The sequence below is a fragment of the Galleria mellonella genome, unplaced genomic scaffold, assembly GCF_026898425.1.
Source record: "Galleria mellonella isolate WM207_F2 unplaced genomic scaffold, CSIRO_AGI_GalMel_v1 utg87, whole genome shotgun sequence".
Lineage (NCBI taxonomy): Eukaryota > Metazoa > Arthropoda > Insecta > Lepidoptera > Pyralidae > Galleria > Galleria mellonella.
The window spans coordinates 4,403,191-4,429,238 of record NW_026442166.1 but is presented as its reverse complement, the minus strand read 5'-3'; the positions used below and the strand labels follow the sequence as shown (position 1 = coordinate 4,429,238).

The 26,048-nt window shown below is 36.5% G+C and overlaps 2 protein-coding genes across 7 annotated transcripts in view; one reads left to right on the top strand and one right to left on the bottom strand.

The window, feature by feature from the left end:
* LOC113510427 (protein madd-4) overlaps positions 1-26,048 on the bottom strand; it is a 496,544-nt gene that overhangs the window by 93,950 nt on the left and 376,546 nt on the right. For all 6 annotated transcript variants that reach the window (XM_052902081.1, XM_052902084.1, XM_052902085.1 and 3 more), the window contains 3 exons: positions 24,986-25,129; positions 13,031-13,213; positions 9,222-9,338 (listed from right to left, as the gene is read on the bottom strand). In XM_052902081.1, coding sequence (XP_052758041.1) covers positions 9,222-9,338; positions 13,031-13,213; positions 24,986-25,129 — 444 coding nt within the window. The remainder of the gene's footprint in view (positions 1-9,221; positions 9,339-13,030; positions 13,214-24,985; positions 25,130-26,048) is intronic.
* LOC113509261 (cilia- and flagella-associated protein 298-A) overlaps positions 4,772-26,048 on the top strand; it is a 45,665-nt gene continuing 24,388 nt past the window's right edge. The window contains exon 1 of the mRNA XM_052902091.1: positions 4,772-5,255. Coding sequence (XP_052758051.1) covers positions 5,115-5,255 — 141 coding nt within the window. The 5' untranslated portion in view covers positions 4,772-5,114. The remainder of the gene's footprint in view (positions 5,256-26,048) is intronic.

Below are 26,048 nucleotides of genomic sequence, written 5' to 3'. Positions count from 1 at the left end.
CTTATATATAAAGATATAAAAATGTATAAAGACATCCCTCATATAATAAGAAAAAATCTACAATTATAACGTAGAAAAGGCAATTAGGACGTTCGCTCGGATTCCGCAGTGGCAATCTTGTAGGATTTTTTTCATAAAATATGGCATTTTTACTGTTCCCAGTTTATACAGAGTGTAAAAGACATGTGGACAAAAACTGAAATAGTGAATTCAGACTATTAGAATTATTTCAGAACTGAAAATTAGTGGAAATTGTTTCTGGAAAAATTCAATTTTTTTGTTTTTTTTTTTTTATTTAAATCCATATACGAGTAATCTATGATATTATGTCATAATATAAAGAAATAATATTTTATAGTGAAATATTATGAAATATCAAAAAAACAGCAATGTAATACACGTATTAAAATTCTACCGCGACGTGAGGAACAAGTGCTAACAAGCGATCGAAAACTACCTACGGAGAAGTGCTATTGAGCGCGCCTTGTAGGTATCACGCGTCGTGTGGATTGTAAAATTTCTAATACATTGCGCGGCGTGAAAACTAAAAATCGTTAATTATATGGCTGTTGTACATTTCGGGTGGGTAAATAATGGCAGATTATTTGCCCACTTGATTTTTCTGACTTAGACCAATCATCTGAATCAGCTGTTTTCATTTTGGCCAACTTGCCCCTTTCACCCTGTATATATAGATTATGGTTATAGACTATGTTAAAAAACATTATGTGAAGAAGTGAAATGAGTCAATAGAGGAATACGCATGAGTTTTAGACGAAAAATTGTTGTATATTATATATAACCAAAACTAAATATATAAATATGGCGCACAATTTCAAGCAGTTAAATTGTATAAAAAATTACACGATACATTGTAAACCAATGAAAATGGAGAGTTTTAAAAATAAAAAGTTTATAATCTTTTATTGGTAAAGTGCATCCACTTAATTGATATAACATTTAAAACATTAGATCTTGGATCCTTCAAAGGTAGATTGAATAAGCAATTTTAATATGTACAGTATATACCTGCCTCACTAATGATATATGTAGGGACACCGTTAAGCGGTGGAAATACGTTTGTCCTTACTTCTGATAATGAGGATGAAGCGATTACAATATTTAAGAAGGTACGTACACTTACTTGAAGGAATCTCATGCGCCGCACTGCTTTCCACCTTTGACTGGATGCTGTTATAGATTCTGGATTGGTAGGCCTACACTAATATCTTTAAATATACACTATTTGATATGAATCTTTAATATGAAGATCTCCTAGTTCACTGTTTGGTTATATGCTCTTGATTCGCGACGGTACGTGATTTCAAACCGAGTGCAAGGACAAGTTCACTAACTGCCCTCCAACTTAATAATAATGTAATCGGTTCATATCCGCGAGGTGTGTGGACATTCGATTAAGAATCGAATAATCAATCGATTGAAGCGCCGTTTGGGACGATACAATATATGTTAGTTTTATAATTTTTAGACAATTATTCTTTATTATTTCATTTCTTCATATATTTCTGTGTACTGCAAAATTATTTTCTGATATAGGTTTATTTAATTTAATTTTCTATTTAAGAGCTGCGCTCTTGTCGGTGGAGCTCTTGCCACTCACTACGATTTTCAGCGAGTCTCTTCACCTCTTGATATGACACGACACCAACTTTTTCCTTGATCTGCCTGATGTAACTACGCCTTAGTCTCCCTCTTCTCCTCCTTCCCTTTATCTTATCTTCTATTATAATGTTCATAAGTTCGTCGTATCGTATCAAGTGTCCCAACATTTTTCCCCTTCTAACCTCAATAGTTCTTATAATTTGTGTCTTTTTCTTAACCTTAAGTAAGACCTCCTCATCACCAATTCGATCTTGTTATTAATTTATAACTTATAAACAATATTGGTTGAAATAATAAAGAATAGAAGAGGCAAAATGCTGGGCCACCTTATACGACATGACGATTTTTTTAAGACCATAGTAGAAGGAAAGGTAGAGGGCAAAAGAGGAAGAGGAAGACCGAGGATTAACTACATGGGACAGATAAAGGAAACACTAGGCGTCATGTCGTATAGGGAGATAAAGGATATGGCCTGGGATAGAACTGGCTGGAGGAAGATGAATTAGTTGCACCGACAAGAGGAAACTCTTAAATGAAAAGAAGAAACAATATTCAACATGATATTCAATGTTATTACGAATAAATTGAATTGAAATTGAAATAAGCAATCATTGTACATTGAACAAAACAACATTCTATTTACGATCTCTTACCAAACAATACTAATGCAGAAATAACGATAAGAAACCTACCGCAATATTTCAATTCGTTCAATATTAAAGTAATTAGCTAAAAGGATCGTACAATTTATAATATTCAAGCTATTTCGCTCGCTATAGATAATTAATTATTGGGGCCAATTGAATAGAGCCGAGAGCTTCTTGTTTATCAACAAAAGGCACTCCTGTCTGGGTCTACGTCTTTTCAGCGGGCGTAAATCGAATCTGCGGTTCGAGACCATTTATAAAATCAGTTTTGACTCCAATGGAAACTTACTCAGTTATATTTTAATGGGAAAATAGTTGATTTCAATTCTTATGTTTAATATACTGGTTAGTATTTTTTTTTATTAATTTTAAAACAGTGAGCAAATGAGCTCATGTTCACTTAAATGATAAACTAAGCTAGTTAACCAATAGATGGCGTATAAAGTTAAAATTCATATCAGATTTCACGTTAGATCGTCAGACATAACTGAGAAAACTGCTATCAATATAATAAAGTTTTTTTTTTTATATCACGAAGATGGCAAACATGGTAAATGGTTACTGTAGCCTAAGGACGCCTAAGCGTTGCTGACCCTGAAGGAATCTTTTTGAAGAACTCCATACTGTAGTCTCTAGGGAAAACCTCGGCAGGGAGCTCGTTCCACAGCCTGAGCGTTTGCGGGAGAAAATTCCTTTGTAACCTTACTGTACGTGACTATTTAGGTTCAAGCGTGTGAGGATGAATTCTCTGTCGATGGCGAGCGGTGAGTAGATAAAAAGTGAAAAAAGTAGTTTTAGCATGATGCCGGAACAAAGATACATACCGACATACCAACAATAATTAAGAATAAACAATTTTTATTAAATATATTTATATACCATATATTTTTCTTTTTATATAGTACTAATAAAATCGAATATTTTTTTTATTGCGAGATATTATAACAGTAAGTTTAATAAATCTTCTTTTTTGAAGTCGGTTAAAGAGGATCTACTTTTAATAATACATGTAAAAACAGGATTAAAAAGAGGAATTCATAGGAACCGAGTCTTCCTCTTCATATGAATAGACTACTAAATAATTTCTAGGAAACTTCATTGCCTAACATTGTAAGTGTTGGAATACAGAAACCGGTTTCCCGTTAGGAATACCGGTTTTTGATGGCGACATTTAGTTGTTCGTAAAATAAATCCATCTCGTTTAACTGTTTAGGACTGCCTAAGAAAAATACAAATAATATAATAAAAATTGGAAAGAAAACGGCGTAACTCGAGGCACGCGAGAACTTTTACCTGTAGATCGATTGTTACTTTATAGTCTATCGTAAAGGAGTAAGGTATAAAATTGAATGACAAATTATTTAGCATTGAAATAAATCGATTTTACGAGAATGCCATCCTGTCACACAGATGCGTAACGATTTATGAAGAAAATATTTATATCATCATCATCATCATCCTGTTGCCCTTATCCCAATTATTATTTGGGGTCGGCGTAATATGGTTTTATCCATATTACAAAAAGATTTGACTTATAGTTTTACGACTGGCCGCCTGTCTGACGTCAACCCTCTTTGGGAATGCATTTGTTAGTGGTTTCTGCCACCTACGGTAAGGGGGAAAGGATTGAGGAGAAAAAAGAAAGGGAACATTGGAAATGCGTAAAGGATATTAGTGAATTTACTGGGTACAGAGGAATAACACCTGATTCCTCAGAAAGGGCAACGCCAGGGGGGTATCATAGACGAAACCACTTTCCATCAGGTGGACCGTCAGTTTGTTTGCCATTCTAAGTTGTATAAAAAAAAAATGACCAGCAGCGTTCCTCTTAAAATATCATGAAAGCTTAACTACCGTTGCCAATCCGCCTGCCAAGCGTAGCACCTACTGGCCAAATTCTCCAAGCGGGAAGCTTATGTTCAGCAGTTAAAGGCTGTTATGATGCGATCAAAGCCGTGGAAACAGATTGTTTTAGTATAAATACAATAAGCTATACACTAGATATAGTATATCTGTGTCCAGTCGCTGTCATACGCCTCGAGAAGGGATGGACCCGTGTCAATACATATATAAGTACAGAGCCCATGATTCGATTTGTCTATATTCAAATCCTGTCCCAACCTTTTCATCTTGTTAAAATAAAGTTTATGGATTCCTCGTTTTATTTCGACTTCTGGCACGGCCATTGAATAATCTTGTCCATGTTATTATTGGGAATGTCTGAATGTTTTTATAATATGTCGGTAGCTTTATATTTAATGTATTGTCGTAGATGGGGATTTTTTTAATGGATGATAATGGAATAATTACCTCGTCCGCGTTAACGGCATACGCTGGCGGGGCACCAGTGAGGGATGATAGGTGACGATGAAAACAGGTCAGTTAGCCCATCATGACAAATCCAACTAGAATTAACCACGATGCTTTCCAGGGGGAACCGCGTGGAGGTCGACCTGATAGGGTGTATTGCTAGCAACGGGTTCATTAGATCCCATTGTAGGCGACTTACATATTTAATATAATTTTGTTTATTTATTTACAAATATTTATTTATATATTGTAAATGACTTGCACAATTAATATTATATTTAATTTATTTATTTACAAATATTTATTCACATATATTTATTTATATATCTTACACACGGTAAATCGTGCCGGCTGGTCTAAAATCGTATAGAGGTAATGAAAACGTGCAGTCGAGTAGCGTTGCCGCTCGATCTATTTTTAACTCGTGACGGTAGCCGCGCGGCCTGCGCGGGCGCATAGACCAGTCGAAAACTACCGCTTTGCTGGACAGTTGTTTTAATATTTGAATGTCGCTTTCGCTTATTTAATATATATATGCTCGCTAATTATTATCTTTGTTTGTGTCCTAGATCTTGTAATGTATATATCTGTGCTTGTATAATCTTTCTCCTTCTGTGTTTATGTGCTTATGTGAGTTGTGAACATTGTGTGAACGTACTTAAACATTTTACAACAGTAAGTCAGATTTTAATTTATCTACTGACATACCCACCAAATACCTCATCGTCATATATTTACATATTTCCTAAACCATTATTAATAATCAATTTCCCCGAATGTATGATATTGGAATGGTAACCCCGCCTGCGCTAACGGTATTCGTTGGCGGAGTACCAGTAAAGGATGATAGGTGAAATTGAAAAGGCAGGTCCGTGAGCCCATCATGATGAATACACGCCGATGCGTGCGAAAGCGAACCCATGTCTCCGACATATGGCACCTCAAGGGTATATCGTCTGGTTTTTGGTGGGTACACCCCCGCCTTACGGGGGGATTCCCACAGTACCCATTCTCCTCCCACAAGGTGTATGGGCCTGCATAAAGCATTTTCCAGACGTTAAAAAAAATGGTATATTCATCACATGCAGCAAGATGATTTCCCTCTGGACGACGTGGAGGTCAACCTGACAGGGTATAATGCTAGCAATGAGACTGGTAGTCCGCATTACTAACAATCCCTTCCCCTCAGTTTTTTATTGGTTATAAAATATTTTTCTTTCTTTCCAATATCAACTCATACAAAATCCTTTGAAAAAAAAACCGGACAGATTTTTAAAAATTTCTATATTTTATCCTTAAAATATAATAGCTTTATAAACATACAAGATTAAATAGAATTACGAGTAATTCATTTTGGCACTAGATGGCGCTGTTCAGTATGCTCCATGGTAGTAAATTAACGATATTATAATTTAACGAGCGTAATTTTTTGTTTTACCACAATTGTACCTGCAAACTGTAATTGTAACCGTTCACCATCAGGTGGGCCACATGCATGTCTGCCACTTCAGTGGTATATATAAAAAAAAAAAACTGTAACAGACTTGCAAGTACAGATAGTCTCACCAATTAGTACAGCAATAGTTCAGACAGCAATGTGCACGATATTTCCACTCAGTTTTCAGGGAAAGAGGCCTGTTTATATCAGTCTGCGTCCGCAAAGCATAACTAACTGAATTACTGCACTATGATGCTACATTTGCCGTCGGTTGTAAGTCAACGACTGTAGCGGTTTTGTTTTTAGGTAGTTTATATGTAGGTAGATTTTTTTATACCACTGATGGTAAGTACCAGAGGGAGACTTTGTACAAAAGTCGTTTAGGTCCCAGATTTTTTTTGCATATCAATTTACAGGGTACTGAGTCCTCAGGTGGCAAGTGGTATCATAGGCGAAACAGTATACTCTGTTATGTCCATGGTACTGCTCATGTCTATAGGCGACGGTTACCACTTGCCATCAGGTGCGCCGTCAGCTTGTTTGCCATTCTAAGTCGTATATAAAAAAAAATTGGTTACCGTAGCATATGAACGCCTGCAATACCAGGGGTATTACGCGCGCGTTGCCAACCCTAAAGTAACCTCTGTATCCCCCTTTTGAAGAACTGTATGCTCTTGGGAAAACCTCAGCATATTGTATGATTCATGATAAACGAGAATTAACACAATAATTTGAGGATTAATTAATATTACTTTTAGTATATTTGCTGTGTAGGTCCCGGTATAGAATAGGCCACCCCTTCCTTTCTCGTGGGTGTTGTATGAGGCGACTTAGGGAGCTTATGGTGGAGGGATGGGCAGCAACGTCCCTCTTAAAAATCACCAAAGACCAAGCTGCGGTTAACAACCCGCCTGTCAAGCGTGACAACTATTGGCAAACCCTTCTTATGGAGGAGGTTATGTTCAGTAACTGTTAGTATAGATCCGACGATTATTATTATGTTAACTGTCCACTGTTGAACATAATCCTTCCCCATAAAGGGAGTTTTGCCAGTAATTGCCACGCTTGGCAGACGAGTTGGCAACCGCAGTTCGGCTTTACAGATATTTTAAGAGGGACGCTGTTGCTCACCCCTCCACCCTTCCTTAGTCGCCTCTTACGACTCCCTCGGGAAAGGAAGGGGTATCCCATTCTATGCCGGGACCGACACGGCGATGTATCTATTACCACCATTTCAATATCGCTCTAAGTTTATAAATTGTGACGGTACACCATTAAATATTCACAGCACGGGCGAACTAGTTCACACTGTAAGGTAGATACATAGCATTGTAGATAACGAGTTTATTTTTATATAACTAACGAGATTGAACTACGGTGTAATGGAGGTCAATGGTCCTGAAAGTTACGAGCTACGAGATGCTGAATAATGTTTGCATTTACTTTCAATTTTAGTTGAGCTTTATAAAACAGTATCGGCGAATTATTAACGATCTAGGGGGGAAGGAATGGATACCCCTGGAAACTGGAAGATGGCCAGGCTCAAATGGGATAGGACGGGTCACATTTTTTAATGAATGATAATGGAATGGTAACCCTGCCTGCTTTATCAGTATGTTGGTGGAGCACCAGTGAGAAATTACTCTGTTCACTTCCATAGGTGATGGCTGCTATTTCTCATCAGGTGAGCTTTTTGCTTATTTGGTTTAGTAGCATAAAAAATAATATCTCTTTATATTGTCCTTTTATCAAACATTCTAAAAGGCGTAATAGATTTAAATATTAGATATTAGATCTCGTTGTATTCTCAGACATGATGGTTTACAAGAGACGATAATTAACGTATATGTCTAAATAAATGCGTTAATTATCTATTATATTGACTATGGTAGTTTACTTGGTTTATTTCGACATTTCAACCAGGGTATAGCAGCCGTGGTCACAGGTAGACTTACGTGTTACTCCCACCTCTTATAAAACGTAAACCCACTCAGATATTTCACGGAACCTCCAGTACCCATTTATCCCTACAGCATGTATGACATATTTCAATAAATATTTTACATGTAAATAGATTGCTTCATTTGTGCAGCCACAACATCGTGTCTGAGACAATACCTTCCGCCATTTTGTACGCAAGCGTGCAAGGAATTTTCGGTTACAATGACATTGTTCGTTAAACTCAACATATTATATGTTATCTTAGGTATTGTTTGCCTCAAACGAGAATGTAAACAGTTAAAAAGCAATTAGTGTTGTGTGCCATTTAGCGTAATTCCCCATTCTGTGTACCAGGAAAATGGTGAGACCGAATCCCAGAGCGAAGATTGGAACTTTGGATTCTATATAGATGAAAATTAATCGTTGTTTATTGGTAAACTACATTGGTAAGTCACTAGAGGGAGACTTTGTACAAAAGTCGTTTACTTGGGTACCTCTGTCCCATTCGTGTTTCTACCGTGATGCAGTTGTGTTTGCATGACTCTGCTTCAGTTTGAAGGATAGGATATGACGTGAATTTATACGGTACAGAGGAATAACACCAGAGTCCTCAGGAATGGCAACACATGGGGGGTAGCATGGGCGAAATAGTATACTCTGTTATGTTCATGGTACAGCTCATGTCTATAGGCGACGGTTACTACTTTCCATCAGGTGGGCCGTCAGCTTGTTTGCTATTCTAAGTTGTATAAAAAAGAACGTAATTTCCCATTCTGTGTACTAGTAAAATGGTGAGACTGAATCCCAAAGCGAAGAACTTTGGAATCTATATTAAATAAAAATTTATTCTCGTTCATTGGTAAGCGAAGCCCTTTGATAGAGAATAGCTAATTTGGTTATTTATTTATTTTTTATTATTCTATAATATGGTACAGGTCTAAATATTGGAACAGGTCTAATTATGCACTATAAGTTATATACAATTTATAATTTTTTTTTATTTATTTATTTATTTTTTGGAAAACGTACAGCTGAATTACAGTCAATACATAATCAAATTTATATCTATGTTAAGCCATGAATCGTTTTCACATTTGCCTAATGACAATGATCGTTTTTTATATATGCAAAATACATACATACACACACATACACATACATACATACACACATACATATATATACATATACATATACACACATACATACATATACACATACACACGCTTACATACACACATCTAATTTTAATTAGACCTTACCTGACACCGCCCGTCAATGCACATGTCCAGACTTCCTGTCCTGCATCTCGTACCATCAGAGACCCTGGCAGCAAGTACAGCGACCACAACGCGGTCATCGTCATCCAAGGACACCGTCTGAAAGGAAGGATATATGTATTATTTGTTTAGGCAAAAGAGCATGCAGTTCACCAGATGGTAAGCGATTATCACCGCCCATACGCAGTATTAGAGAAATTACAGGTGTGATGCCGGCCTATTTCTACGAGCATATTAGGATAAGAGCATATTCCTACCCATAAATATGGGAGGGGAAGGGGTTGTTAGAAATGAAGATTAGCAACCCCAATGCTAGCACTACACCCTATCAGGTGGACCTCCACGCGGTTCCACCAGAGTTAATAGTTGATACATTAAAATACTGCGGATTCGCCGGCGTTAAACAATGTATACAGTATCCTTTATTCTAAATGAATATATAGTTTCTCCTCGTATCAAATTTTATTCAAATATTTTTACTAGCTTTTCTGCGTGAAACAGTCACAAATATAAATTCATCTATGCATCTTCACAAATTTAATATAGTAGTAGGATTTACCAGAGGGTGACTTTGTACAAAAGTCATTTGCTTAGCCACCTCTGTCCCATTCGTGTTTCTACCGTGAAGCAGTTGTGTTTGCATGGCTGTGTTTCGGTTTGAAGGGTGGGCTATGACAGTGAATTTACAGTGTACAGAGAAATAACACCTGAGTCCTCAGGAATGGCGAAACAGTACACTCTGTTATGTCCATGGTACTGCTCACGTCTATAGGCGACGGTTACTAATTACCATCAAGTGGGCCGTCAGCTTGTTTGCCATTCTAAGTTACATAAAAAGAATTGCAACGGTGCAAAACTGGGGCAAGTTGCTAGAATAAAGTCTTTAATTTTTTAACACAGATCCGGTTATAAATGCACATTTAATATTTAGCAGTAAAATTGACATCTTAAACAATAATAACCGACGTCCCTTGTTGGTAACATAATAGCCAAACAAAAATGTCCCCCGGGCAGAAATTTAGAAAGGTAGACCCGGGCGTAACTCGAGGAAAGTTAATCCGTTTGGGATTTGTCATCCTAACTCAGTTTACGGTAGAGGTGTTAGTGGAATCTTCCAGACAGAACTACGGTGTAACAGTTGGGTTTTTGTAAGTTACTTTTATCTTATAAAAAATAATATTATTCGTACATATGCCATTTCATATCCTATTATTGTTGTAACCGCGAAACTCTAACGTTGGATCGATAGAATAGAATAGAAAAATGCTTAAATTGATCGTTACTTTATCAGGCAAAAATTAATAGACAGATTTAAATGAAATGACAGATATAATACGTTAGCGACCCAGTCCATCTTCACACGTGTAGCTAGAATTTTCGCAAATAATATTAGATTATGTTAACTATTTCATTATATAACAATTAATATTAGAGTTAATCTAGAGATTGCATGGGTACCTCTGTCCCACTCGTGTTTCAACCGTGAAGCAGTTGTGTTTGCACGGCTGTGTTTTAGTTTGAAGGGTGGGATATGGCGTGAATTTACTGGGTACAGAGGAATAACACCTGAGTCCTCAGGAATGGCAACGCATGGGGTGTATCATGGGCGAAACAGTATACTCTGTTATGTCCATGGTACTGCTCATGTCTATAGGCGACGGTTACCATTTTCCATCAGGTGGGCCGTCAGCTTGTTTGCCATTCTAAGTTGTATAAAAAAAAATATTAGAGTACGTTAACTAAACTAAATTATGTGTTATAAAAAATATGTTGTTAAAATAGAGAGAAGTGTGGACAGAATGACTATGTAGTGACAAAAATCGAAAAAGGAATGTTGCGTTGGTTTGGCCATTTGGAGAGGATGGATGAATGAAGAATTACGAAGGAGATTTATCGAGCAAGAATGAATGGAGATGTCGATAGGGGCCGCCCTAAATGGACGTATGCCCACCAAATAGGCGACGTGCTGAAGAAGGGCCAAATTAAAAGTACCCGTAACCGGCGAGCGTGTAAAGATTAATGAATGTGGATGAAGCGAAAGAGGTTTGTTTGAATCGAAGCATTTGGCATTCCATTGATCCTGCCTACTCTAATATGAGATAGGCGTGACAGATATGTATGTATGTAAATATGTTTACTTGCTAATATTATAGTTTACTATAGTTTAAAAAAACTTTTGAAATTGGTCAAGTAATATTTTAGTTTATCCATTAGAAATAACAAGTCAAATCTTTCCTCTTTATAATACATATAAGTGTAGATCATATGTAAATTTAGTATAAAGATAAATTCTGATCGACTGGTCCATTATGACGAATTCACTAGAAATTCACGTGATTTCCTGTAGAAAATCATCGTGGATTTTGAGATTGGATTGACTTAAAATTTTTGCATATTTCTAATGACAATGCAATATGTAATAAATCCTTTTTATAACGCCAGAAATACACCTGCGATTTCCCATTTTTTTTTTTACAACACAGGGGGCAAACGAGCATGCGGCTCCTCTGATGGTAAGTGACTACCACCGCCCATGATCACCCACAACACCAGCGGCATTGCAGGTGTGCCGGCAATAGAGTATATTTCTTTTTAAAAGGCCGGCACTTTTAAAAAGAAATATACTCTTTTCTTGAAGGTTATGTTGTCGTATCGGTTCGGAAATACTGCTGCTGGAAGTTGATTCCATAGAATGGTTGTGCGTGGAAAAAAGTGCCTTGAAAAACGTACGGTGGAAGACCGCCACTCGTCCAGATGATTGGGATGAAACTAATGCCTATGTGCCTATGGGCGGCAGTAATCACTTACCAACAGATGAGCCGCATGCTATTTCGCCCTCTATTGTAATGTTGTAATATTTTCAATGCGATCCTTATTACAGGAAATGAAATGAAATGAAATGAAATGAAATGAAATGAAATGAAATGAAATGAAATGAAATGAAATGAAATGAAATGAAATGAAATGAAATGAAATGAAATGAAATGAAATGAAATGAAATGAAATGAAATGAAATGAAATGAAATGAAATGAAATGAAATGAAATGAAATATTTATTTGCTTTAAACAGACATTTGACATTATAAGGGCCATGTGACACAACTTTTTGGCATCTGTCTAATTGCCTTAAAATTGTAGGCATGCAAATCTAATTTATTCGTTAAATAAGGATACAAATTTAATTTATACTAGTACATTATTATGATCATAGAATAATAAAAAAAAAAGAAAACAATGCTCAAACAATTATCAAGTCAAATTACATATTCAATATCGTCAAATAAAATTAACAATTACATTATTATTATTAATTAAATACAAATTACATTCCATATGTTATGTCAATAGCAAATTTATGTCAAGTCTTAAGGATTTATATTATTAATAATTATGTTAACTATTTTTGGGATGTGTAGGCATAATATTCTCCCATACTGTAAAAGACCTTATCCAGAAGCCATAGATGAAGCCGTTTCTTAAATATTTTCAAGGGAAGGTCTAAAAGATCAGGATGGCAGATCATGTATTTTTTAACTCCCCTTACACCTGAAGGCTTGAATAGTTGACAACAATGAAGTGACATTAAACTAAATTCAATACACTCATTGCTCCAAGATGATGAAAACAAGCTTTTGAGGTGCAATCCACTACAAAAGCTTGTTTTTAAACAGACTTTGATTAGATTTGGGTTTCTTCAGGATCGATAACGCACACGTGACACCCCTAGTATTACAGACGTCCATAGGTTAGGATAATTGTTTGCTATCTTCGTGGTATAAAAAAAGACTTACCGGTTCAGGTCTTTGTCCAGAATGCTGTGGAGTACCTCGACAGGTCAAGGCACAGGGTTCCGCATCATCACGGTGAGCTCTCCAGTGGAACAGCTCCCCACCGTATGGTGTACTATCATGCGCACTGCACTGCTGCTCCCTCCATATATCTTCTTCTAGAAGAGAGACGTTGGCACGACATGGCTGTAGAAGAAAGAGAGAGATTTTTTTATACATTTTGAAATGGCATATAAGTTGATGGATTACTAGACAATGGTAACTGTTTACAGCCATGAACAGCACCATAGGTATCACAGAATGCACTGTGATACCCATGGTGACCTTCGTGTGATGGTATTCCTCGAAAATGGGAGTTAAACCTGTAATTTGATTATTATATCACACTCTTCAAACTTAAATGCTACCGGGCGGAAAGGGATTGTTAGTAATGGAGATTGAGAATCCTATTGCTAGCAATATACCCAACCAGGTCGACCTCCTCGCGGTTCTCCCTGGAAACTATCATGGTTAATTCCTGATGAATTCATCATGATGGGCTAACTGGCCTGTTTTCATTCTCATCTATCACCCTTCACTGGTGCTCCGCCAGCGTATCCCGTTAGCGCAGGCGGGGTTACCATACCATTTTCACCCATCAAAAAAAAACTTAAATACTACCAGACGAGCACCAAGAGGGGGGGGGGGGGGATTGATAATAATGCGGGCTTACAGTCCCATTGCTAGCAATATACCCTATCAGGTCGATTTCCACATGGTCCCCCATCCATCAACCAACTATCCATTGTGGAAACCATCGTGCCGAAAATCAAGTGTATTCATAACGATCAGCATTTTCAATCTGATCTATCACTGGTGCTTCGCGCGGGTGTACCATTAGTACAGATGGGGTTACCATTCAGTACAGCTGCTTGACAGAAATGAGTGAGATAACAATACTCGTGTTTATGTGTAAATTATTCATTATATAATTCACATGATTTTGAATATATTCTTTCCTTTTCCCATCTTTTTGTTATAATTTCTTTTTTTCTTTATTTTTTGTATTTTTTTTTTAAAAGTCAAGCAACACACCTAGTAATTTCCGTAATCGTTAAATCCAATAAAACCGAAAACACGTAATAATATTTTATTACGACCAGGGATCTGTTGGCATCCTTACCGTGAAAAGAGTCAATGTAATATTATAGAGGATATTTCATAAGTTTTCTTTACGATAAGGTGAACAAAAGGTCTCGCCCTTTGAAAAATATACAAGTACGTATATTATATTACATGCAAGTTATTTTTTTAATAAAACACAGACCCTTTGATGTTACGTATCGGATATTTATTCTCTATAATTTAACAAATATATTGTTTTGGCCCTTTTCGTAATTATATTAGTTGATGCTGTTTCCTTTAATTCTACTTTGAATCGTTACAGTTTACTTCCGTGTTGGTTTCATATTTTGTGACAATTATAATAATAAATGTTTTTTAACAAATATAGGGTTGCAATGTTACATATTTTGCTTGGGCCTTCAAATTGAATCTGTGCGTGTGCGTTGTGTATGTGCGTATGCGTATGAGTGCGTGCGTGCGTGCGTGCGTGCGTGCGTGTGTGTGTGCGTGTGTGTGTGTGTGTGTATATGTGCCTGCGTGCTTGCGTGTTTTCAAATCTGTTATCTGTAAATCTGTTACAAAAAAAAATCAGCTGGTAGATACGCAATTCGCTACGTAAATGTTAAATTCAAGTATTTGCAATGTAAGGTAGCGATTTTTGAGCAGTATGATTGTTTTTTTTAAACTATGAATTTAAAAAAAAATATTTTAAGAAATGTTACCAGAAGGAGTCTGTACAATAGTCGTTTGCTTGGGCACCTCTGTCCCATTCATGTTCAAACCATGAAGCAGTTGTATTTGCACGGCTGTATTTCGGTTTGAAAAATATATGACAGTGAATTTACAGGGTATAGAGGAATAACACCTTAGTCCTCAGGAATGGCAACAAATGGTGGGGGGGGGGGGACCATGGGCGAAATAGTATACTCTGTTATGTCCATGGCACTGCTCATCTATATGCGACGGTTACCACTTTCCATCAGGTGGGCCGTCAGCTTGTTTGCCATTCTAAGTTGCATAAAAAAAAATGTCTAGAAAAAAACCCTTCAGATTCTACTCGTGTCGAAAGAATTAAAAACTTTTTGTACTTTCATCATAAAGAGGCTACATAATAAATTTATAGAAGTTATAACAAGGCAAGAGAAATGTTTTGAATTGTTAAATTTCGAGTAACGATTTCTAGGTACGTATTACTAGGAAATTATTAAATGTTAAAAGATTTGGACTGGAAATCCAGTTTCAAAGTGTAATCTCATATTTTAATATTTGTTCATATTAATCTCCAAAACCGTTCAACTGATCAGGTTAGCCGTATGCTTTTTTGCCATCTTAGTGATATAAAAAACAAGGTTTCTTGTAGTTCATTAGTGTGTGCATGCGTGCGTGCATGCGTGCATGCGTGCGTGCGTGCGTGCTTGCGTGCGTGCGTGCGTGCGTGCGTGCGTGCGTGCTTGCGTGCGTGCGTGCGTGCGTGCGTGCATACGTGCGTGCATGCATGCGTGCGTGCGTGTGTGTGTGTGTGTATGTGTTCACAAATAAAGTTGCTTATATTTTAACAAAGTATTCATGTATTTTTATTCAGATTCGTGTTTTAGTTCCTGATTATGTAAATATTTAGTTTTTTTTCTGTATATCTCTACAGACTACAATGTGAGGTTCTTCAAAAAGGGCTTATTAAGGTTTCTTAGGTTCTAAAACTCTTGTGTGGTCCCGGCATAGAATAGACCATCCATTCCTTTCCCGTAAGTGTCGTAAGAGGCGACTAAGGGAAGGCGAAGGATGGGCAGAAGCGTCCTTCTTAAAAAATCTCCAAAGCTTAACTGCGGTTGCCGATTCGCCTGCTAAGCATGGCAACTATTGGCATAACTCCTTAAGAGGACTCTTATGTTCAGCAGTGAACAGTTAAAAGCTAATACGATGATGATGATGCAGGTTTCTTAAGGGTTAGCAACGCGCGCGTGATACCCCTGGTGTTACAGGCATCCATAGACTACGCTAACCCCGTTTAACATCAGATAGACCGTATGCTTGTTTGCCACTACAGTAGTATAAAAAAATACCCTAATGTTACGTAAACTAATATTCAAATGAATATAGTCCGAAGCACTTATGAGTTTAATCGTCTTCCCAAGTTCTTTCGAACGCAAACAGCGGGATAGGGGGGATTAGGGTGTTCGGGCGGACGGGGGATGGAGATCGCAGAGTGAATGACAATAAGATAATGTTATTTGCCTTCGCTTTATTGACTGCCGACGTTTTTAAATCTGATTGGGCGTTGTTTTGTTTTTGCGCGTTTGGTGCGTGATATTTTTGTTTGATTTTTATTCTGCAGATTTTTTAAGGCTCGCCAATTTTATAGAGCGAATTCGTTTTATTGTGATATTGCGAAATTAGATTTGTCTGAGTGTTTTATGAGAGTACGATATTTTCGAACGATATTATATGTTTCATAAGGGAAAATATTTTCTTATAGAATAGAATAGAATAGAATAGAATAAATAATTTTTATTTTAAAAATATTGTTTACAAGATATTTTAAATCGTTATTTTTTTTATGATTATACAGTTGAGTTCGGAATGTTGTTATCTATTGAGAAGAACATGCAAGAAATTCAATAGTTACTCTATTTCAAATTATTATGTACAATACAATTTTACATTTGCATGGGCACTACTATCGATTCTCAAGAACACCATAGGTAACTTTTTCTGTTTCTTTTTTTCAATCACAATTCTAATTTTTCCATAAAATTAAATAACAAACGAAATTTAAGGTTTTATACATTATACTGTCTTTCTTACGGTATTCGTGTGGTCCGATGTAGGCGTGTAAGGAAGGGCGAAGGATGGGCAGCAGCGTCCCTATTAAAATATCTCTAAAGCCTAACCACAGTTGCCAATCCGTCTGCCAAGCGTGGTAACTATCGGCAAATCCCCTCAAAGGGGGAGGCTTATGTTCAGCAGTGGACAGTTAAAGGCTGATACGAAGATATGATGATGACTGTCTTTCTTGAAATCACTGTTGATAAAAAAACTCAGTGGAGTCCTCACATTCTAAGCCTTGTAACTAAATTAAGTTCTGCGGCGTATGCTGCATGCAGGGATAAACAGTATACTTACCAGAGGGAGTCTTTGTACAAAAGTCGATTGCTTGGGTACCTTTGTTTCGGTTTGAAGGGTGGGATATAGCGTGAATTTACTGGGTACAGAGGAATAACACCTGAGTCCTCAGGAATGGCCACACATGGGGGGTATCATGGGCGAAACAGTATACTCTGTTATGTCCATGGTATTGCCCATGTCTATAGGAGATAGTTATCACTTTCCATCAGGTGGGCCGTCAGCTTGTTTGCCATTCTAAGTTGTATAAAAAAAATATCAAGACTGCCGGATTAGTTTATTTTAGTTACTTTCATATATACTATTATACTGTCCTATGGAATATTATTATAAAGTAAAGCATTCGACATCCAAAGCATTTTTTTTATAAATGATAATGGTATGGTATCCCTGCCTGCGCTAACGGTAAACTGGCGGGGCACTAGTGAAGGACGACAGGTGAGGATGAAAAGGCAGGTAAGTCAGCCCATCGTGATGCATTCACTTGGATCTGAGCACGATGGTTTCTAAGGGGAACAGTGTGGAGGTCAACCTGATAGGGTGTATTGCTAGCAAAGAAGCAATTCCCATTACCAACAATCCTTTCTCCCCCCTCCAAAGTACATTTAGTAGTACAATAGGAATGTATAGAGATGCAATCCCTGAAGCCACATGTCGTGCCTGATTGTAAACACAAGTGAATTGAAGCCAGGTTCTGTTGAGGACTTAGATTGACTTATTATCACCAGATACACCGTTTTCTACCTGAAGGAGGAGTCAAGAGTTAGAGAATTATAATTAACGATTATGTCCTACAAAAAACTGACTCTTGTTGTGTCAAAACCAGTTAATATTATTTAAAAACTGAACTATTAAATCGATTTTGACACAATTTTCTTATGAAACCAATCTGTGAATATATCCTTTGAAATAAAAAAAAAAATCCGAATCATTTCACAAGTAGAATAGAATAGAATAGAAACATTTATTGCCAGTAAAAATACAATTACAATATAAAATATAAATAACATATACAAAAAGTGTCCCATACTAGGCAAAAGGGACCGACTCAGCTGACGCTGTGAGTGTCCCAGCGCAATGTGAACAGCTGCACAGCGCTGGCTTTCAGCCAGTCCCTCTCTTAACAAAACATAACCAAAGTGCAGGGTACCACTGTAAATTGCTTCTTACAAGAATTATTTCTCAAATATACTAATTAAAAAAAAGACAGAAATTTTCATTTGTGTCTATATTTGACATATATATATATATATATATATATATATATATATATATATATATATATATATATATATATATATGTGTGTGTGTGTGTGTGTGTGTGTGTGTGTGTGTGTGTGTGTGTGTGTGTGTGTGTGTGTGTGTGTGTGTGTATGTACACACGTAAGTAAAATATATTGAGGATCAGATACAACCGATAGTTATGTAACGGAGTTATAAAGTAATAAGCATAAAAATACAACTGAACTGATAACCTCCTTCTTTTGAAGTTGGTTGGAAAATGACGAAGCAGGAGACGTATGCAAGGATAAAAGGTTTTGGTACTTGGTTATCTATACCATTGGGACTTGGCCTAACCCTTTTAAATTAGCTTCTTTCGCGTGACCGGGATATGTTCACTGACCGGGATAAAGAACAGGCAATGTCCTTCTTCAACCCTATATGGGTGTCTGTATATCAAATTTCCTTAGGTTATATAGATAGAGAATCGAGTTTAAAAAACGGGCCAACTTTGTCTGTATATCAAATTGCCTTAAATTATATAGATAGAGCATCGAGTTTAAAAAACGGGCCAACTTTGTCTGTATATCAAATTTCCTTAGGTTATATAGATAGAGAATCGAGTTTAAAAAACGGGCCAACTTTGTCTGTATATCAAATTTCCTTTGGTTATATAGATAGAGCATTGAGTTTAAAAAACGGGCCAACTTTGTCTGTATATCAAATTTCCTTTGGTTATATAGATAGAGTATCGAGTTTAAAAAACGGGCCAACTTTCTCTGTATATCAAATTGCCTTAGGTTATATAGATAGAGTATCGAGTTTAAAAAACGGGCCAACTTTGTCTGTATATCAAATTTCCTTTGGTTATATAGATAGAGCATCGAGTTTAAAAAACGGGCCAACTTTGTCTGTATATCAAATTGCCTTAGGTTATATAGATAGAGCATCGAGTTTAAAAAACGGGCCAACTTTGTCTGTATATCAAATTTCCTTAGGTTATATAAGCCACAAAAACGGGCCAATTTTTTATCAGTTAATTGTCAAATTGGCTGACTCGTTTTTTTATTCGTGTACCAATTAATAAAATGAGGTATTATGCTTTAAAAAGATTAAAAAATTATAAAACAAAATGAATATAGAAGTTATAAAGGACACACTCATAACTATTTATCACGCAAAATGGTATGAAAAAGTTGAGCCACTTTTCTCGAAGCATTTGCATTGAGACGCTCTATCTATATAGTGTAAGAAAATTTCATAGTGATCGGTTAAGAGGTAAAGAAACAAATGTTTATAATATTAGTAAGGAGATACCATCACCAGAACATGAAATTTAAATGAACAATGTTTTGTGTCTATTACTCTAGTTCTAATTACATCAGGGACCATCCAACCATCACGGGAATGGAATAGTGTATCACTAGGTCAATACACCATTAGGCCGGAACTACACTAGAGTGCCGGTCTCGCCCCACTCGCGTTCCGTTCTAAGTCCTATCTCGGTTTGGCCAAACATTATTACATAAGAAACAATGCTACCAATTTTGATTGGTCTTCAAAATCTAAATCTACTTTTTCTTTTAAATCTACCTTTTTTACAACTTAGAATGGCAAACAAGCTGACGGCCTACCTGATGGAAAGTGGTAACCGTCGCCTATAGACATGAACAGTACCATAAATATAACAGAGTATACTGTTTCGCTCATGATACTCCCCATGCGTTGCCATTCCTGAGGACTTGGGTGTTATTTCTCTGTATCTTGTAAATTCACTGCTATATCCCATCCTTCAAACCGAAACACAGCGATGCAAACACAACTGCTTCATAGTTGAAACACGAATGGGACTAAGATGATCATACCGAAAACGGACCGAAAACGGATCGAGACGAGAACGGACCGAGGCCGGCATTATAGTGTGAATGCAGCTTTAGTTTACCGCGACAAACCGGCGAAACTAAAATACAACTATAACAAGGTGATTTTCAATAAAACAAGTTCCCAAGTTGCCGCGAATTGTAAACTTGTATTGAACTTGTCTTATACCTTATAGTTATACCGACCAGTAATTCTGTGAGGCAAATTGGATTGTCGGGCTGTCGGTTTGTTGCGTTTGCCTCCACAGAGAAATAACAATAGTACGAATGTAACCCGATATAGGTACTGTTGCAAATATTGAAAATATATATACGAAATTTCTATTGGTATGTAAAATTATGAATCTACACATGTTATTGGATATATTTCAAACAAAAAGAAGAATGTTCTGAGTTCGGTTTTTTATGTTTGTTTTTATGTTACCCCATAACTCCATAAAGTATTTAAAATTTTGTTTCTCAAAAAAACTCTAATTGTGACAAAATTAATAATGAAAATTTACACTGAGTTAACATGAAAATATATCTTATTGTCGCCGTGTGTGACCTAGAATAGAATGGGCCACTTCTTCCTTTCCCGTAAGTGTTGTAAGAAGCGACTAAGTGAAGGCGAGGGATGGGCAGCAGCGTCCCTCTTAAAACATCTGTAAAAGCCTGACAAAAGCCTAAAAAACACGGTTGCCAACTCGCCTGCCAAGCGTGGCAGCTACTGGCAAAACTCCCCTTATAGGGAAGGCCTATGTCCAGCAGTGGACAGTTAACGGCTGAAATAATAATAATAATAAAATATCTTATTTTTTGCAAAAAACATCATCAGCTTCGGATCTAAATTAGTCAAAATATTGCTAAATTGCTAAACATGAATACACAAGAAAAACAGACATGTTGAGATACTTCTATTTTCGAAGTTCTTTTTTTATACAACTTCGAATGGCAAACAAGCTGACGGCCCACCTGATGGAAAGTGGTAACCGTCGCCTATAGACATGAGCAGTACCATGCACATAACAGAGTATACTGTTTCGCCCATGATACCCCCCATGTGTTGCCATTCCTGAGGACTCGGATGTTATACCCCTGCACCCTGTAAATTCATTGCCATATCCCACCCTTCAAACCGAAACACAGCCATGCAAACACAACTGCTTCACGGTAGAAACACCAATGGGACAGAGGTACCCAAGCAATCGACTTTAAATTCGAAGTAGGTTAGAAAGATTAGTTCCCTGTATGTCTGTCTATAGAACAGACTAAGCTGTGACTGAGTTTATTCAATAAACTCGAGACTCACTAGACTTTAGGTCACTTTCAACTACATCGTACACTTCGGGACAAATTGTTAGCCGCGACGGTAAACTTTAGATTTAGTTCATAATATTTTATAAATTGGTGGACGTTAGACACGATAGTAATAAAAAAGTTTTAAAAGCCATTCAGTGTTTTATATAATGGAATAATGGTTTTAAATGTATTTGGAAAAAATATGAAAACACTTTTTTTTTTCTTAAGATGTCAAGGCGTATTAAGTAAAAACTTAAATTAAGTTAAGAGATGCGTGAAAGTTTTCATTAAAATAAAAAGTCAAGTTTTCATTAAAGTCAGTGGTATTTTTTTTTACAAAACGAGCATGCGGCTCACCTAATGGTAAGTGACTACCGCCGCCCATGGTCACCCACAACACCTACGGCATTGCGGGTGTGCTGCCGGCCTTTTAAAAAGGATTATGCTTTTTGTATTATTCTTTTGAATATAGTGTTTGTCGATTTATGCTATGGCGAATGTAATAATTGATATGTAAACATTTTACTGAACACTTTTCTATCCAACGTGACCGAGGACAACCTTACCACTGTATTTTTTATAACAAACATGTGTCGCTCCCACATGTTCCCGAACTTACTCGAGTATTATCGATAAAAATACACATAACTCGGTTCGATTATTTGTTCAATAGAATATAATGTTTTTTTTTTTTTTTTTTTTTTTTTTTTTTTTTTTTTTTTTTTTTTTTTTTTTTTTTTTTTTTTTTTACAACACAGGGGGCAAACGAGCATGCGGCTCACCTGATGGTAAGTGACTACCGCCGCCCATGATCACCCACAACACCAGCGGCATTGCAGGTGTGCTGCCGGCCTTTTAAAAAGGAATATACTCTTTTCTTGAAGGTTATGTTGTCGTATCGGTTCGGAAATACTGCTGCTGGAAGTTGATTCCAAAGAATGGTTGTGCGTGGAAGAAAGTGCCTTGAAAAACGCACGGTGGAAGACCGCCACTCGTCCAGATGATTGGGATGAAACTTTAGTTTGTGGCGGGTTGTATGTGTACTGATAAAACTTTTGACAATGCAGACATGTTTAAATAATTTTTTCTATTTGCATAAAACGCTTAATCAGGCTTTTAAGATTAAAAAAAAAATCCCATCTCTGCCAATTAATAGTTTTATATTTTTATTTACACAGACAGTGGAAAATAAAGTGGAGGTAATGGACAGTCTTATCTTTAAACTCTATTTAATCTTTATATTTAATTTAATGTATTGTGAAAATATCCAGAAATAGATTTAAGTTGTTAAATAAGTGTTTTTAATTTACATTAGAGTCAACTTTGTATCCTTTTATGGGGTATTGCAAATATGGCATGAACGATTACATAATAGAATATTTTTTCTGTTTTCCATATAATTTTTTTTTATACAACCACTGTATACAACAGTCTGTCCCGCAGTGTACAAACGGGGCCAATTACAGCGACAGTTTTATTGCATCCTGCAACATAGTGTAATGTTGTTTGTTTGCATACTAGAGCTGGGATATTCCTAATAAATGTCGAACGACAGTCGGCCCCTAATGTAAATGTAGCTAGTTTCATTTTAACTGTCTCGATAGAATGTTTATAACTAACTGGCTGTATTTCGTGGCTTTACTCACGGGAGTCAGTACGTAAAATGTACTATGTGCTAAGTTAGGATCTATCTGTATGTATACCTATTTGTATACCTCTTGTGTAATCATGGCGGGTTTTTATTTAATGGGTGACAATGGTGTGACAACCCCGTCTGCGCAATCAGCATACACTGGCGGGGCACCAGTTCCCCTTGGAAACCATCCTGGTTAATTCTTGCCGAATTCATCACGGTGGGCTAACTGACCTGCATTCATTCTCACCTATCATCTTCCACTGGTGCCTCGTTGGTGTATACCAATAGCGCGGGTGGGATTACCATGCAATTTTCACCCATTAAAAAAAATAATAATTGGCAACTGTGAACTTGTTACGAGTTACGTATAACTTTGGTTCCACGATCACAAATACTGGAGGGTGTGAGGACAAAATAAGAAGGAGATGTGCTATCACAAAAACATCTGTGAGTAAACTGCATAAAATTTGAAAGAACCATAATACGAGTATCACAAAGAACACCAAAATATAACAAAGAGAGAGAGTATAACAAAGGTTTTTCCAATTTTCTGCGGTGTCGTAAGAGCAGACTAAGGAAGGGCAAGAGATAGATAGCAGCGGCCCTCTTAAAACATCTTCGAAGCCTAACTGTGTTTGGCAATCCGTCTGCCAAGCGTGGCAATTACTGGCAAAACTCCCTCTAAGGGGTGGTTTATGTTTAGCATTGAGCAATTAAAGGCTATTATGATGGTGATGATGATGATGATGAAGTATATATTAATATAGTACAGATTCGTAATGTAAAAAAGAAAAAATATAATCCCCCTGGAAACCATTGTGGACAATTCTTATTGAATTTGTCACAATGGGCTAACTGACTTGCTTCATCCTTACCTATCATCCTTCACTGATGCCCCGCCGGTGTATACCGATAGCGCGGGTGGGGTTACCATTCCATTACCATCCATTACAAAAAAAAATATTACAGTGAGATAGACAAGTAAGATATTCACTTACAAAATATAAGCTCGAAGCAGATATGAACATAGCAAGTCCTAAATATGTTTTATATGTTAAAGTGAAGTTAGTTTTAAGTGAATGCAATTGGTCAGACTTTAGTGTACGTATTTAGCATAAATTAAGAACACCAAAAAAAAAAATCTAAAATATGTTTTTTTTTTATACAACTTAGAATGGCAAACAAGCTTACGGCCCTCCTAATGGAAAGTGATAACCGTCGCCTATAGACATGATCAGTACCATGGACATAACAAAGTACACTGTTTCGCCCATGATACCCCCCCATGCGTTGCCTTTCCTGAGGGCTCAGATGTTATTCCTCTGTACCCAGTAAATTCACGCCATATCCCACCCTTCAAACCGAAACACAGCCATGCAAACACAACTGCTTCACGGTAGAAACACGAATGGGACAGAGGTACCCAAGCAATCGACTTTTGTACAAAGTCTCCCTCTGGTTACTTTACATAAGAATAAATTTGTTATGGTTATGTTTATGTAATGCAATTCATATGACATAACACATTAGTCCTCAAATGTGGTAACGTATGAGGCGTCGCAGTGTATTCTGTGACATCCATAGCGCAGTTGATATATGGGTGACGGTTACCTCTTTATATATTTTTATATATATATATATATATATATATATATACAATATATATATATAATTATTAATTTTGTTTTTTTTATATATCTGAAATAGAAGACTTGCCTGCATATTGCATATCTTGTATCTAACGGGCTCCCCCCTACATCCAGAGGGGGAGGAACACGTTCGAAGCTGTCTGGAGACACCTCCGTCGCACGTTCGCGAGCACAGCGACCAATCGCTCCACTGTGACCAGCCTCCGTGCTCCTGCAACAAAATTTGTTTTTTGTTTATATATATATATATATATATATATATATATATATATATATATATATATATATATATATATATATATAAAATAACTGGTCGCTGTCTATATATATATATATATATATATAAACATTAGGGGGTATATAGGTATTCTTCAGGGTCGGCAACGCGCGCGTAATACCCCTGGTATTGCAGGTGTTCATAGGCTACGGTAACCACTTACCATCATATATTATATATATACATATATATATATATATATATATATATATATATATATATATATATATATATATATATATATATATATATATATATATATATAATATAAATCGTAACGGGCCTTATAAATATTATAGATAGGCAATAGAACCCAATACAATGATCTTTAGAATTTTTGTCTGTTTGTACGTTTGTGCACGCTAATTAATTAATTAATTGCAGTTTGCTCCACTTATTATTTAGTGTTTGTTTTATTTCAATCGGTTCACAAATTAAAAAAAAGTTATATCAATGTAATGAATCTCATATAAAATTCTATAAAATAACTGATCAGTTTTTTTTTATACAACTTAGATTGGCAAACAAGCTGACGGCCCACCTGATGGAAAGTGGTAACCGTCGCCTATAGACATGAGCAGTACCATGGACATAACAGAGTATACTGTTTCGCCCATGATACCCCCCATGCGTTGCCATTCCTGAGGACTCAGACGTTATTCCTCTGTACTCAGTAAATTCATGCCATATCCCACCCTTCAAACCGAAACACAGCTATGCAAACACGAATGGGACAGAGGTACCCAAGCAATCGACTTTTGTACAGTCTCCCTCTGATAAAAGTTGAATTAGCTGAAACTTTTTTATTATATGTATTGATTTTTGTAAAATACTGTCTACTTGTGCGAAGCCG